This window comes from Trichosurus vulpecula, chromosome 1, assembly GCF_011100635.1.
Source record: "Trichosurus vulpecula isolate mTriVul1 chromosome 1, mTriVul1.pri, whole genome shotgun sequence".
Classification (NCBI taxonomy): Eukaryota; Metazoa; Chordata; class Mammalia; order Diprotodontia; family Phalangeridae; genus Trichosurus; species Trichosurus vulpecula.
The window spans coordinates 149,485,746-149,503,156 of record NC_050573.1 but is presented as its reverse complement, the minus strand read 5'-3'; the positions used below and the strand labels follow the sequence as shown (position 1 = coordinate 149,503,156).

At 37.6% G+C, this 17,411-nt stretch overlaps 1 protein-coding gene across 1 annotated transcript in view; it reads left to right on the top strand.

The window, feature by feature from the left end:
* LAPTM4B (lysosomal protein transmembrane 4 beta) overlaps positions 1 to 17,411 on the top strand; it is a 126,887-nt gene that overhangs the window by 57,087 nt on the left and 52,389 nt on the right. The window contains exons 5-6 of the mRNA XM_036766218.1: positions 1,961 to 2,059; positions 10,141 to 10,236. Of these exons, the coding sequence (XP_036622113.1) occupies positions 1,961 to 2,059; positions 10,141 to 10,236 (195 nt within the window). The remainder of the gene's footprint in view (positions 1 to 1,960; positions 2,060 to 10,140; positions 10,237 to 17,411) is intronic.

Genomic DNA, 17,411 nt, shown 5'->3' with positions numbered 1-17,411 from the left:
GGAATCTTTTTCATTCTTCAGCCTGGTTTTTCTTCTGACTGCATAGTGGCTAGTGCCTCAAATACTGACTTAGCTACTTGTTTGTTCTCTGGGTTAACTGAAAAGGTTTTGCTACTTACTAGCTATGTGACTTTGGCCACATCCCTTAACCCTTCTGGACCTCAGTTTCTCTATCTGTAAAATGCTCTAAACCTGTGATCCCATATTAAAATGCTGATAAGGTGAAAAACGTCATAGAATTAGAGCTATAAGGGATCCTAGAGGTCAGTTAGCCTATCCCCTTCATTTTACAAACGGGAAACTGAAGCCCAGGGAGCTTCACTCATTTGGTCAAGGCAGTAAGTGACAGTCAGGATTAGAACCCAGGTCCTCTGACTCCAAAGCCAGAAGTCTTTTCATGGCACCATGCTGCCTCTCATAATACTATATGTCTTAAAAAATAGATGCCACATTTTAACATTATAAGGTCATAGTTTTAGAACCTGATGGGAACTCGGAGGTTAGTTAGAACAAATCACTCATTTTATAGGAAACCCAGAAAAGTGAAGTGACTTCACCTAAGTCATGCAGATAGAAAATGAAATTCCTCTGATTCTATATCCAGTATTCTTTCTGTCGTAACATATGTAATACCCAGAGAGATTAGCTTTTAGATAAGTTCCAAATAAATATTATTGGAAAGTAAAGAGAAATTTGGAGTCCATAAACCATTCAGGATTCATTCATATAGTATTTTATGCATATTTACCCTTTGCTGGTGACATTCCCATGATAATTACACAGAGGGTTCATGTTAGCACTAAGTAGCTGTTTCATGGTAAATCCCTGCTTCACAACTGAGTATTAAAAGGGGCAGCTAGGTGACACAGTGGATAGAGTGCCATCCTTGAAGTCATGAGGACCTGAGCTCAAATCCAGCCTCTGATACTTACTAGCTATATCACCCTGGGCAAGTCACTTAACTCTGATTACCTTTAAAAAAAACAAACTAGCCACACATAACAGAATATTAAAAGACACACATTAACCATTTGAGACCCTTCCTTTGGTCCAAATTGGTAGATTTCCAATACTCATGAAAAAGCAACAATATAAACACGTGAGAGTATGAAATGATTCATTCACTGGTAGAAATTAGTATACTGCAAAGTCTCTATCCAAGAAATTAGACCATTTTTCTCCATTTCCTCTTTTAATTAATTAACAAGCATTTATTAAGCCCTTATGATGTTCCAGGAGCTGTGGCTATAAAGATAAAAATGAAAGTCTCTACCCTCAAGGAGTTTAACTCCTATTTGGTGGAGACAACACACTCACACGTAAGTGCGTATAAAACATATACAAAGAAAACATAAAATAAATTGGAGGAAGGGAGGTACTATTAGCTCAGGGAACCATGACTTGAAGAACTTCATGCAGGAAGTGAAGACTGAGCTGAGCTTTGAAGGGAAATAGGGATTCTAAGAGGCAAAAAACAAGAGAGTACATTTTGTCTTCCACTTAACCCCCGGGCATACAGCTTTCTTCCATTTCTACTATGTTCAGACCCACCAAAGGCGCAGGGCCTCTACAAAAGGGATGCTGTTTCCAGAGTGACAGTGGGACCTGGGGGTTGCTCAGCAAATAACAAGAAGAAAAAGACATCTATTTTCTGTGGTTAACGGGAAAACAACTTTTAAGATGTCCTTCGTGTACCTTTATTTCTCTTTCCCCTCTAGACAGAAATGCACAGTGTGCTGAATCAATCACTTCCTCAAGTAAGGGATCTAGCTTCTCTTCATTCTCTCAGTGTTATTTTTATTTGGTCCAGATGGGCCAGAAATTGAATCTTGGTCCTAAACAATAGCTATCAGCTTTAATTAATTGCTTTCTGATAGGGAAGCCTGAAACACTGCCCAGGGAATGGGATCTTGAATGATTAATGAGATTTACTAATGAGTTTTTTTTTTCCTGTCTCCAGCCTCCTCATTTTCCATACAAGGAAGATATCATGTCAGTGAATCCTACCTGTCTAGTCCTTATTATTCTTCTCTTTATCAGCATTGTCTTGGCTTTTAAGGTAAGAATACATATCTTGTGTAACTTTCCCCTGTGCTCTAGATAAGGGTTTTCTCATTAATAATCATTACCCTTTCCTTCCAGAGCAATTAGTGTCTGTTTTCAAGAACTAATGCAGACCGGATAATAGTTTACTAAAAGCTCTTACTCTCAATGACTTGTGGAAAAACCAATAATTCCAAATAATAATAACAGCTAAATAATTATAATTGTTTATTTAGTCAACTGTGTGGCACAGTGGATAGAGTGCTAGACTCGGAGTCAAGAAGACTCGAGTTCAAATCTAACCTCGGATGCTTCCTAGCTATATGACCCCAAGCAAGGTAGGTAGCCTTTTTCTGCCTCAGTTTCTTCATTTGTGAAATGGAGATAATGATACACCTACATCTCAGGGTTGTTGTGAGGCTAAAAGGAGATATTTGTAAAGCTCTTTGCAGATCTCAAAGTGCTAGATTAATACCAGTGATTATTTTTTAAGTTTGCAAAGCAATTTGTGTATATTATCTCATCTGATCCTCACAAGAACCCTGGGAGGTAGGTGCCATTATTATCCCCATTTTACAGTTGAGGAAACTGAGGCAAAGAGAGGTTAAGTGACTTGCCCAGGGTCATACAGCTAGTAAGTATCTGAGGCTGGATTTGGACTTAGATCTTCCCGACTTGGGGCCTGCTGCTCTATCCACTGTGCCACCTAGCTGCCTGGCATTTGGGTGGTGTTGTAGAGCCCTGGACCTGGTATACTGAAAATCTGAATTCAAATCCTCCTTCAGATACTTGCTAGCTATGTGGCTCTAGGCAAGTCACTAACTTCCCTGGCTAAAGTTTCTTCATTTGTAATATGGGGGATGATAAAAACATCTACCTCACACAGTTATCAGGCTCAGATTATATGATACATGTGAAGAGCTATTTTACATGTATTGATTTTTTATTTTTTGCAGATTTTTTCCCTCTTTTTTCCTTTTTCTTTAAAATATTCTTTGTTCTAAGGGATGACTGTCTGAGAGGGGTTGAGTCAGGATAAAGGGGGAAACTTAGGGGGGGTTACCTAGGGAATGTGAATTAGCTCAGGGAAATGAAATAGGTCAAAACTGTCATGCTGATTAAAATGGGGTGGGTTAGTAGGTAGTCCCTACACTTCCAACCTAGGTGAGTTAGGGAGACCCAAGCAGTCTGTTTTTTGTTTTTTAACAGAAGGAAAAGAAAAGAAAAAGTGAGGATTTGAGCTGAGCTCTGAAATTTAAATTTCAAGGGAGAATTCCAGAAGAGTAAAAATTGAGATAAGAAAAGGCCTTCTAAGTAGAAAATGGCCTAATTAAAGGTGTGGAGGTGGAAATATCCATGGCATGTTCTGGGCACATAGCACAGAATAAATCAGACTGGCTAGAGCAGGGTAGTAAGGAACTCCTGTAGGGGGCATTTCATGAGGAAAGATGTTTAGGGGAAGGGTAGTGACATTAGATTGATAGATTGGGGCCATGTGGTACTTGACTTTGTATGTTATTCTGTTTGGGTTTTATCCTTTAGGCCAGGGATGAGGAACCAGCAGCCTCGAGGCCACATGTGGCCCTCTAGGTCCTCAGGTGTAGTCCTTTTGACTAAGTTAAAGTTTTACAGAACAAATCCTTTTGTTAAGGGGATTTGTTCTGTGAAGTTTGGATTTAGTCAAAGGACTGCACTTGAGGACCTAGAGGGCCACATGTGGCCTTGAGGCCGCAGGTTCCCCACCCTTGCTTTAGGCAACAGGGAGTTGGTTGAGGTTTTTAGTGTGGAAAGTGATGCTAGAGGCAGGAAGAACGGCCCTTCTCCCAGCCTTGAAATTATTATATATTTATTGTCTTGATTTTGTATGTATTTATCTATGTATCGTATATGCTGTTTTCTCCCTATTATAATGTAAATTCTTCAAGGGAAGGGGCTGTTTCATATTTGTTTTGGTATCTCCAGTGCCTAGCACAGCACCTGGCACAAAGTAGGCACCTAATGCTTGTTCAGTTGAGTCAAATTGAATTAAGGAAATGCGGGACAGAGTTGAGGACACAGGTGAAGGCGTTAGCCTTGGAAAAGCTTAGTGACACCTTTTCCCTGAGATAGGAGGGAAGGAAAAGAATATAAACCAAAAGATAGAGAGTGCTTTTTGAATTGTCCATTTTCAAATTGTTTCATGTGGAAATTTTTATTGCTCCTTTTTCATGCAAAATTCTATTAAGCAGCTACCATGTGTAATATATTGTGTGAGAGAGACACAATGATAAAAAGACATGTTCTCTGCCAACAAGAAGCTTAATACCTAATCAGTGGGCAGAGGCACATCCTCGGATATCTAGAATCCCAGATAGGACCTTACAAATGTATGAGGGAATTCCAACAAAATGTGATATGATATGATATGATATCTGAGCAGGAAAGATCCTTTCTGACGAGGTGGCATTGGAGCTGGGTGATGAGGTCATAAGCTCCTATAATAGTCAACATTTACTAGTGTGTGACCTTGGGCAGATCCCTTAATCTCTCTTGGGTTCAGTTTCCTCATCTATAAAAAGGAGATAATAATTAACACCTACCTCCCAGGGTTGTTAAGTGGCAAATGGGAGAATATATGTAAAATGCTTTGCAAATACTAAAGCATTATCCAAATGGTAGCTATCATCATTACTGTTACACTAAGCTTGAATATTAGCAGCTAGCCTGTACAGAATCAGGTCTGTTGTGTCACCTGCCCTGTTCCCACATGGGCTGCTGACACATCCTTGGCCTTCTAACCCACATTCTTTCTTGGCCATTCAAGGTGCCCATAAGCTGAGAACCTTAGAATTTCAGAGATGGAAATGACCCACACTTGAAAAGAGTCCCTACTGTAATATGCCCAATAGACGGTTATCCAACATCTGCCCAAAGATCTTTATGGAGGAAGAACTCAACACCTGTCAAGATAACCTATCCCACTTTTGGTTAACTCTAATATAAAGAGTGATGGGGGAGACTTCCTGGGTGCTCTGCATCCTAGCTGGGGAAGCTGAGGAGTGTCTCTTCCAGTTCTCCTCATTAGGTACTATTATCTCCTACAAAATTTACAGCTCTAGCTGGTTTGGCGATATCACCTAATGAGACTCATCTCTCCTCTACCCCATCCTAAGTACACCCCTTTACAATTCAACCATCTTTGTATACACACGTAAAGGCTCCCTCAGGAATGGTCTTTGTTTCTTTCCTACTCTTTAGATTTCAGTTTTCTGTTTTGTGTGGACCAAATGAGATAAACATTGAGTCAACAAACATTTACATACCACCTACTATGTGCAAAGCACTATGTGCTAACTATACAAGGATGAACAGTGATATTTACAATCTAGTTTATATTCTAATTTATAATATCTAACCTAACTTATTTTATATTTATAATCTAATTTGTATCTAATTTATAATCTAATACAGAAGTGAGACACATCCAAATAAATATAATACAAGTTAGACAGAAATAGTAGCACAAAAGGGTCATAAAAAAAGGTATGAATGATTCAGGAAAGGGGAAAGGACTATGTTATCTGAGAAGGAGGTAGTTTTGTGGAATTTGTGCCCAAGTGTTTTAAATGTATTTTTGTATATATAAATACATTCCATTGCACAGGACCCAACTATAAAGCTGGACATTGGGATGCCAATATATTGGATGCCATATATTTTCTTATTCTGTCATTTTTCAGTCATGTCTGACTCTTTGTTAACCAATTTGGGGTTTTCTTGGCAAAGATGCTGAAGTGATTTGCCATTTCCTTCTCCTGCTCATTTTACAGATGAGCAAACTGAAGCAAACAGGGTTGAGTGACTTGCCCAGGGTCACACAGCTAGTAAGCATCTGAGGCTGTATTTGAACTCAGGAAGATGAGTCTTTCTGATTCCAGGCCCAGCACTCTAACCACTGTGCCACCTACCTGAGTGGTTTAGTCACCTTATTTTAAAGATGGGGACCCTGAGACTAAGGAGATCAAGTGCTTTGTCCAAGGTCATCCAGCCAGTCACAGCGGCAGATAGGAAAGTCAAACCCACATCTTCTAACACCAAACCCAGCGTCCTTTCTATTATTCCCATAAAAAGCATTAATAATATTTGAAAATTGCTAAGCTGTAAGAAACTCCATAGTTTAGTGTTTTCATTGACTGAGAAGCCAATGTTCATGAGTAAATGTAAATCAAGGCTTATAGGAAATAACTAGATCTGGGAAATACATGATTTAAAGAAGAATTATTCTTTTTTTTAAAAAAAGCCCCAGTAAATTTTTATTTCCCCTTAGAGTTTCTTTGGGTCTGGAAGAAAGTAGGAGGCCTGAGATAGAGCTCAGTTAATGTTGTCCTTCCCCCACTCAGCCTATATACTTCAGGAATTGGGGTCATCACAAGCTTTTAGCTCTCCTTGCTTAATGGTCAGTCTGGGCACATACCATTAGCGTGTCTGCATCTTAAAATATATGACTCTCCATAGTGACATAGGCACACTAAAATTCAGTTGGATCTCACACTTTAATTGAATTTTTGTGTGCTTGCGAAAGCGTGTGCAGATTTATGGAAGCCACTTAATGAAATGAGTGTTGGCCAGCATCAAACGCTTTGTGCTATTTATCACTCTGATATATAAAAGCAGACAGTGACAAGTTTTATGAATTGGAATTAAGGATCAGGCTTCCAGCATTCCTGGATGGATGCTTGCCAGGGAGCCTGCCGGGTCGTGCACAGAAGGGGAATGGGTCTCCATCGTTCTCCCTCTATGGCTTATTTCGAGTCCTTAGAGCAATCCTGCATCTCCTACTCTTTGTAAAGTAAAGTAAAGGACAGACGTTTCTCAGATGATATTAAGGGTGTGTGCTCTGGTAGCATGGCTCAGACTACAGGACAAACTTGTACTTACCTATTTTTGTATCCAGAAAAAGTAGCCTAAAACAGGCCTTCAAGCTAACTTTTTGGAGACAGATTCATTTGAGTGGGAATGAACCCAGGACACCACCCCATGATGGAGAAATTGAGAATTCAAAAGGTCTGCCTCCATAGCTGGAGACCTCAGGCACTGCTCTCAAAGCACTGCTGAGGAAGCCACTATCAAAGGGTAGGTAGGTCCAAGCTGGCAGGGATGTGACCATGGGAGGCACAAGTCCACTATCTAGAAACTTTCCATTTTAATTAACTGGTTAAAGTTAGTTTGCTAACTAGTCACTAAACTCAGGTGTTTTTATGTTGTTGGAAGACTGCAAGTGCTTTTAGTGCCCTCTAATTTTCAGTGCCTGAGATAAAGCCCTGATTGCCTTACCCTTGCTACAGCTCTCCTGTGGGCTCTTGTTTCAGCGTTGGTGAAAAAGCTACTTTTTAAAATTTGCTTACTAAGTTTACTTTTACAGTTTCCAGCAGCAAGCCAGTAGCCATAAATTGCAAGTCCTCCCAAGAGTAACTTCTATATTGATATTCAATATAAATTATAATACACAGAGCAAGGCTTATCTTTTGGACTACCTGATGGGAATAATAAGATGTTCCTGTTATTTTATGAGTTTGGTTAATATTCCCACTGATCTCTAGAAACATTTTTGCTTCTCTTTACATAACCCCACTATACTAACAGCCCTATTTTTGAATAGTTAGCTCTTAAATTTTGCTAAATCTTTCACCACACCAAGAATTGGGAGCCAGCCAGTAGGAAATTCTGATGACTACATCCCAACAATAAAAGTGTTAGCTTCAGTAAAGAAAAGATTTTTTTAAAATTCAGATCAATTTCCATTATGGAGATCTGTAACCTCCATTGAGAGCCAGTATTACTAGTAGGGTTCATTAGTCAATCAACAAACATTAATTAGACATCTTCTAGCAAAGTCAATGGAGTTACAATCAGCCTCAGGTATAGGGAGGGAAGAAAGAAGAAAGGACTATCTGTTTAGTGGTGATTGTGCTTAGAGTGCCTATCTCAGTGGAATCTCATCAATGTAGAGAATCTCTCCAAAGAGAGAGATCACACCCTCTCCATATCTATTCATCCTATGAGACTCTTGTTCATGTCCTCCTGTGAGTTTGACACAAAGGATTGACTCCCTATCTTTGGGGGCCATTTGACATGAAAATACCAATAGAGCATATGAGTTGTCCATTGGTGATCCTTTAGTTTTGCCCCCTCCATGACCAGCCCATCTTTTTTAACCATCCATTTCTTTGAGGACATCTTTTATGTTTGTACAACTGCATAATCCCATTTTTTGTGTTATTACAGCCTATTCATGCCCACCATGTATCTCTCCATTACGTTACCTTTTAGGTGATTAAAACAAATATTGATTTCCTATTTGTGTTTGGTTTATTTTTCTTGATTACATGTCCAGAGTATTTCAGGGGCATACTCAGACACAATTCAGTTCTTTCACACATAAAAACTTCCCAAGTTGGACAAGGTTATGGGTACACTCTTGATAATTACCGAGACTTAAATAGACTGTAATTTTGTATAGAAGACTGATAATGGGATCTCAGGCTGCATTAAGAGAGCATACCTTCCAGGTATAAAGAAGTGATAGTTTTGTACCCTTCCCCTGGTCAGATCACATCTGCCTAAACTTAAGCATGTCTTTATGTCAGGAGTTTCAGTGGATTATTCTCCCTCCTGGAATTGTTTGTTTTATTCTATTATGAATACTGAATACCAAAAGTTCCTTTGTGTATTGCTTGGCATTTATAATTTGTTTAACCAAGAATTAAATTTGGACAGATTCTGCATGTATTATAATCATTAGGGTATTGTGTACTGCTAAACATAGTTATCGCTTACTTTTATAGAATTAAAATTTGAGTAAAAAGTTGACTACCCATGTAACAAATTCTGTACAATCCTACAGGGAAAACAATTCTCAGTAGATGGAAAATTGCATCACTTGGAAAGGAATTACCATTACCCTAGGCCTCTGGCCTGGTGAAAATCTCCCCTTCAGAGAGATCAAAGCATCAGCAGACGTAACCCAGAAAATCACTGCCCCCTCTTCTCAGGGATTCCTTTTACTGTTATCTAAAACACAATAATCTCTGATTCATGGTTCAAGATAACTACCAAGCTCCCAACCTTCCTGATCACTGAACTTCTTGGCTTCTAGGGTCCAATAACTGCTGCCCCCAATCAGTGATTACGAGTCCCTCTTCTCTTGCTGCTTGTGAATCATCCCACATGAATTTCCTCTTTCTCTTCTCTCTCTGCTACCATACACTTCAGACCACAAGTATGCTTTTTCCACAAAACTTTATTTACAAAGGGGATAAGTATATAAACTCACAAGTAGTATCCAAGGACAAAGGTAATCACAAGTATATTTAAAAGAAATAGAGCCAGAAAAACACTTGCCAAGAGGTGCTTCCATCATTAATAAAAGCAAGCCAGGGCAAAGACAGTAGTAGAGAAAAAAACAAGCCTCTACTAACGGTGCTTGGTTGATTGACTATGTTCTATATCAATGACTTTGAGTTACCTTAAATGCCTTCTTGTGAAACAACCTAGACATGCTAGGGAGTCACATTTTTAGTTAGCCCATTTGCCCCTTGGCATCAACTAATGGCTTGTTTCCAGACTAGGACAAGCAGGTTAAAAATTGGGCAAGAAAAGAATGAATGTAGACATCTCGACTTCTGTTGAACTTTTGTGATGCTTCTAGGATTTTCATAACTTCACAATTTCCTCTCTGCCCTTATATCCCTCAAACTCCCTCTCTGAGACCATAGGAATATTTAACAAACTTAAGGATACCTGATTGTACACTTGTAGGCCTACAATTCTTTTTCTTCTTGTCTGAATACAAAATTGTACTATCTTGAATAGGCTACAATTACTTATTTTGCCAGTAGGTGCCGCCATCCAATGACTGATGGATTCCAGTTTGAAAATTTCTTAAGTTTAGCAAATTAATTTCTATAAAATGAACCATTGTCTTGCTTTGTTGTTTCTGCCTATTTTAAATACCACCTCCTTAAATGACTTAATTTTAAGGGATACTTGTAGTAGCATTAATACTGTTATTTTTTTCCCTAGGAAGATTTTAAATGTCTCTTATTCTCTTCTTGCCAGGGTTACCTGATTAGCTGTGTCTGGAATTGTTACCGATACATCAATGGCCGAAACGCCTCTGATATTCTGGTTTACATAACCACCAATGATACTACGGTAAGCAGACCCTTCTTTAAATTCAGGGTCTATCTTCTTAGTTTGATCTGAGATACAGGGAGCACCTGTAGCTCTTTCTCCTTCATTAGGAAGTTTCTATATATTTCCAATAATTCTGATATTCACTCCACTCATTACCAGCTCCAGTATACTTTGTCATTGACATTCAAGCAGACAAAAATGCATTCAACAGATTCCGCAGTCTGTTTATTTGGCAGAAAAGGTTTATGTAGTTGAATGAAACATGGCTCATGGTATTATCACTTAGCTATGTCGGCTACACCTTGTAGGGCCTTAGGCATAGTCTATTCAAAATTCTGATTTCATATGGGAAAAGCAGAAATGTTCAAGTGAGCAGATGAAATGGGTGAACCTGCTCAAGAATAAATTATCAATCAACTAGCATTCTAATGTGCCTACTATGTGCCCAGCACTGTGCTAGATGCTGGGGATACAACAAACAAAATAATCTGTACTCTCAAGGAAATTACATTCTATCTAAGGAGGTAACATATAGCATTTAAGTATATACAGAATAAATGTGAGGTAGCTAGGAAGGAAGGCATTAGCAGTTACAGGACATGGGAAGGTTGGGAAAGGTTTTCATGTAGTAGTTTCTGGTAGTGCTTGAGCTGACTCTAGAAGGAAGTGAGGGATTCTGTAGGGTGGGGTTCAGGAAGGAGTGCATTCCAAGCATGGAGGACAGCCAGCGCAAAGGTATGGAGATTGGAAAAGGGATTTCAAATGCGAGGAACAGTGAGAAGACCAGTTTTACTGGACCACAGAGTATTTGAAAGGGATTAGTGGACGATAGGAATTTTTTTAATTAAAAAAAAAACCACCACCAAACCTTTTTAGATATTTTTATTAGTTATTTTTTTACTTGAGTTTTGTTCAGTTAATTGATTCTTATGATACCTAAATGTTAGCCAAATTAATCCATTGCTTAACCAGAATGTATAATTCAGAAGCACGGATGGTATGATTCCACTATAACACCATTTAGCATATATAAAAAAATACTAAAAATTAAAAACAATAAAATAAACAATAGTATAAATAAATACAATAAATAAAAATAATAAATAATAAAATGATAATAATAAAAATAAAACTCAATCCCCAAGTCATGTGGAAGATAGCGAATATAAACGAATAATTTCTCTGTTAGATTTTATTCTCCTTAGAGATGAACATAGTAAATGCAAGGTGCTATTATAAATGAGTAATTTTTTTCCAGGCATTGATGAAGAATTAAAACTTTATCTTCATTATGAGACTATGGTGAAGGCTATTTTCCCCAAACATCCAACAATTATTAAGCACTTACTACCACCATATCTTTAAATATTCAACTGCTCAGAAAAATAACACTAACTCCTGGTTCTGTGTCTTTGGTGTTAGTGAAGAAATATTTTCTTTAGTTTGCAGTTCAATCAATATGTTAGGTTATTATTGCCATTACTGCTGTATGTCCCCCACCCAAGGCATGATGTTAATGTTTGCTTTTTAAAATTCACTACTTCAGAAAATTCCTGGTGTGAAGGTAGATGATGTGCAAATGCCATGTATTAACCTTGAACCTCAGTTAGCCTTTCTTGAGGAGGAAGTACTCTGCAAAATTAAAATGTGGCTCCAGCTTTGACATTTGAAATTGTCCAGAGCTCAGATCATGTATGACCTGTGTGACCTTGGGGGAATCCCTTATTCTCACTGGGCCTCAGTTGCTTCATTGTCCCTTTTAGGTTAATTCTATAACCCTATAATCTCTCAGAATATTTGGGAAAAAATGAGGAGGAAGGTCTCTATTATTTTGGATGGAAGATCTATGGAATGGTATAGAAAGGAATCACAAAGGATGAGAAAGCATAGAGATACTATAATATTTGGTAGTGGAGGGTATACCTTACCTATAAGAATGAGCTGAGTTCTACTCTTTACTCTTCTACCTTTGTAAATTTGGGTAGGTCAGTTTACTTCTATGGGCCTCAGCGTTCTCATCTGTAAAATGACTTGGATTAGATCAGAGGGGTAGTGTCACATGTGGGGTGGCAATACTTCAGAGGGAGACTGAAATCAGATTAAAATGTAATTGAAAATATTTAACAAAATGAATAAAAATACAACATAGCTACTGTTGCATTTTATTATTTTTAATTTAAATTTATTATTTTTTAAATTTTATTTTACTTATTTATATATTATTATGTTAATAATGTTTTTATTAACATGTAATATAATAATATATTTATATAATATATAGATTACATATTTATTTTATTTTAACATTTATTTAAAATTTTTGTTTTCAGTTCCACATTCTCTCCTTTTCACCCTCTCCCCCATCCGTTGAGAAGGCAAGAAATACAATACGTATACATATATAGTAATGCAAAATATATTTCTGCATTTGCCTATAACATTAAGTTTGAAAACTAAGTAAATATGCAGACTGCAGGAATGTTTGTATATGGATCAGTAGCCTCCGTTTCTATTTGAGTTTGAGACTACTGGATTAGATTGTCTCCTAGGTCTTTTCCTCTGGATTATAAGATCTTACTGCCTTCTAAGGGAGCAGCAGCTAGGTGGCACAATGAATAGAATGCAGGACCTGGAGTCAGAGAGACTCATCTTCCTGAGTTCAAATCTGGTGTCAGAAGCTTACTAACTCTGTGACCCTGGGCAAGTCACTTAACCCCACTTGCCTCAGTTTCCTCATCTATAAAACGAGCTGGTGAAGGAAATGGCAAACCACTCCAGTATCTTTGCCAAGAAAACCCCAAATGGGGTCAAGAAGAGTCAGACAGGACTGAGAATGACTGAACAACAACTACCCCCAAGCTCTATATTTATGACTTTAAGATCTATCAAATTATTGAGGTATGGATAGTAAGGGATGTCATAGTAAAGTGACCATATCACAACTCTGCTAAAACATTTTTAAAAATTTTAATTTTTTCTGAGGTTGAAGAAACCAATGACTTCTATCTCTTTCATTCTACAATCTGTTACAGTCTTTGAATCCAATCACATGAAATCTAATACTCTCTTTCTGTGGTTTAGCTGTTGGTGGTGGTGGTGTAAAGGACAACAAAATTTATACACATAGAAAAAAAACCAAGGCAAAATTTGTATCAATCTAAGTTGTTGTTGGGAAGTGGAAGGTCTTCCCATTTGAGGAGCCAACAGAGATCCTGATACATGGAGGAAACGAGAATTTCACCCTACTCAGCATTAGGAAGGGCTACAGAGAGAAAGAGGAAGTATGTCAAATGTGGATATAAGTCAAAAAATGGGTATATGTCAAACATGATCCTGTTGCAAGAAGTGTTTTAGAAAAGACCGTTTCTAAATTATTCTTTTGCAAATGATTTCTTTTAGCTTTGATTTTGGTAGCTTAATTGATTGGAACTAGAAGGGACCTTTTAGACCTTAGTCCAAACCTCTCATTTACAGATGAAGAAGAAGGTCTTCTGTGTCCAAATCCAGTTTACAGACTCCAAATTAATAGCGCTTAGCACAGGGCTTGGTACAGAGTAAGCACTTAATAAAAGCTGTATCTGTCTAACACAGAATCACAAAAAATCAGGGTTACAAGGAACTTCAGATTTCATCTAGTCTGACTCCTACCTGGACAAGAATCCTTTTTAGAACATAACCCCCAAATGGTCCTCCAACTTTTGGCAAGAACTTTCTGTTTTGGATCTTTAGTAGCCATAGCTACTATAGCTGCCAATTATAATGTGTGTAAATAAAAACAAATTGGAGTTACTCCAATTTGTATTTCTCTGATAATTAGAGAGAATGATCATTCAAAGATTCATTGATTACTTGCATTTCTTCCTTTTAAGAAATGCCTGAAAAAAAACACCTGTTCATTTCCTTTGAATGAATGAACATGTATGTGCAAAGCACTAAAGATGCAAATAGAAAAGCAAGACAGTCTTTGCTCTCAAGGAGCTCATATTCTACTGGAGGAAAGAACATATTGAAGGTTTCAGCTACAAGTCAGATGGAAAAGTCCCATGGTCCTTAGGGTACAGCAACAAAGCAGATATTAGTGCTTCTTTAATGTTATTTCCACTAATAAAATAATATGAGTTTCTGATATTGAACATTTCTCATTGTCAAGGGCCTTATTGGCAAGAACTTTCTGTTTTGGATCTTTAGTAGCCATAGCTGTAGGTCCTACAGAAGCAGTTGCCAGGCTGCAGCTCACTGGGGCTGCTCCCCAGATGATGTGATAGCTGAAGGCATGGACTGGAAGCAATGCTCTACCCAAGGCTCTTGAGTTCAGAATCCTGGGCTGTCTCCATTAGGGTCAGAGGGGAAATGGTGGTGCTTGGACTTCTCTGGCACAAGCTGCTCTGGGTGCCTTCTTGCTTCAGTTAAGCTGGTTTGCCTGCCCTGTTGGTGGCAGTTTGACTTTTAACTCCCTATGTAACAGGGAAGGCACTTCCCAACTCTGAAAAATTTACCTCAATTTCTCTTGGATTTGGGTGACATACTTTTATAAGAGGTGTTTATGGCAAAGATTTTTCTTCAACCATTTTCTTCCTTACCTTTTCATTCTGTATACATTGCTATTTTTTGTTATCAGAAATTTTTTAAAAAAAAATAACTAAATCTATTTTGTCTCCTATTTGACTCTTTCTTCTATTTGTTAAAAAAAAAAATTAGCTTGAAAGAAACGTGAGACGTGCAAATTTAGAGAATCCACCCCAAATGTTCAAAATAGACAATTTGTGCCTGGCCTATGGCAGAGCTTTCCAAGCTTGTATTGGTCTGATCGGCCACAGTCAGACACATTGTAACTTGACTCTAACATAGTGATTTCATTTTGGTCCTCTTTGAGAACAAAGGAAAACAACCAACTTATTTGTTAAATAGTTGAGAATTTTCTTTCATCTCACAATTGGTAGATATATATCAATCCATTTTTAAAATATTATTTCCTTTAAAAATATTTAGATTGTTAATACATTTGAAATTTATTGTGGTATATGGAATGAGTCATGATCTAATTCTATTTTTCAGCATACTGCTCCAATTTTTCCAATATAAAAAATTTCATAATGGATAACAAAGAATACTCTAGTACTTTCATCATCTTGGACTTCTTACAAACTGTTCTGTTATATTCCTTTGGTTCTATTTAGTTCTATTTCTTTTTGGTCTATTTTGGGATTATCTAGTCTGTTCTATTAACATATTGTTAGTGTGAGATAGTTTTGATAATAACATCACTTGTATGCTGATAAATGTTTAGGAACCAACTCTCTGGGTGGGAAATAGGCCATGCTTTTAAGTTTAATTTGAATTAATAACATTTTCTCCATCACTTTCTTAAGTCTAAACAATCAACGAATTAATAAATGAAGCCCTGACTTGTAGCGTTTTCCGATTTCTAGGGTGTAAATGCTCACACAAACAGTGTGAGCCAGCATAAGCTGTCTCTAGCACACTTGATTACCACCTTAATTCAATCAATTCAGCAAACTTTTATTAAGGTACAAGGCACTCTGCATGCAGACAAAAACAAAATAGTCCCTACCCTCAAGGAGTTTATTCTATATGGGAATACCACGTTTACAACTTTATCTTTTGAAATCAGATAGTACAAAACTACTTTCCTCCTTTTCCTCTGTAATTCTCTTGATATATAGCCTTGTCCATTTGTTCTTCTGTCTAAATTTTGATATTACTTTGATTCTGTGAAGTAGCCTTCTGATTTTTTTTATTCATATTATGGTAGAAACCAATCAGTCTGGACCAATCAATAAGCTGGTGAATTGCCTGAAAAAGGGAAGATTTAAGGGATCATAATAGCTCTCTTCAAGTATTAAAAGGGTAATAATAATACATTATTAATATATGTTATATATATATGTGCAATACACATATATACACATATCTATATCTATGTCTATCTATCTGTCCATCTATCTATCTATCTATCTATCCATATACTTGTTTTGCCAGGAGGCATAAATAGAAGTGAGGAGTGGAAGTTACAAAGAGACAAATTCAGTCTCCATATGAGGAAACATTCTCTAAGAATAGCATTATCCAAAAGCAGAATGTACTGCCTCAGGATGTGATGGGTTCCACCTATGGGAGGCTTTCAGGTAAAGGCTGGATTATTGTTTGCTTGCTGGGTTGTTGCAGAGGGGATTCCAACTCTGGGATTCTGTGAGTCTATCAAGTCCATACATTTTCTACTATAGCTGTCTTCCCTGGATTATTTGAACCTAGCCATTGTGCATTGGATATCTCTCCAATTATTTCATTCTTCCTTTATTTCTGTAAAAACTGATGTTTCTATGTAATTTTTGTGGACATCTTGACAGTATAACACCAAAGGGTGCTATAGCTAGTGTCTTACTCTCCTCCATCAAGCATTCACTCACCCTATCCACTGAGGACTTTTACTTTAATGAGGCATCCTTTCCCTCTAACCTCTTTATTGCTCTTCCCTTTGTCTCAAAAGCACTTGCCATCATTCCCAGTTCTCTCTTTCTTTCATCTGATTTCTTTTAATGAGGGGGCCTTTCTTTTTGCTAAGGCTGTCTCCCTTCATGTACCTATCATACACATGCCCGTAGTGTGCTGGAGCCAGCTCAAACCGGCTCCAGAGACAGGTAGTTAAATTTTCATTGTGAGAATTTACACCTTGTAAATTGGCAAATGTTACAGCCTTGCTGGATGTTATTACCCTTCCCATGCTCTACGAGTCAGTGAAACTGACCTTCCCTATGTTTCTGAAATTGCACCACATCTCCCATCTTTGTGTCTTTGCATTGGCTATCACCTATGCCTGAAATGCAGTCTCTCCTATCCTCTGCCCCATAGAATTCATCACTTTCTTCAAGACCCCAGCCAAGCAACACATTTTACACTTTCCCGATGCCCCCTCAACTGCTTGTGTGTCCTCCCTATCCTATATTTAACTACTTTTATTTATGTTGCTTCTATTCTGTATGTAATCATGTGTATACATTGTCTCTTTTTATAAAGTGAAATCTCCTTGAGAGGGGGGTTTAATTTTTTGTCTTTGTGTCCCTCTGTGCCTAGCACATTGTTTGGCACAAGGTAATTAACTAGTAAATGCTTATTGAGAGATTGATTTGTCAAGTTTCCCTTGTTATGCTGATTATTTTTTTCAAAATAGTGTT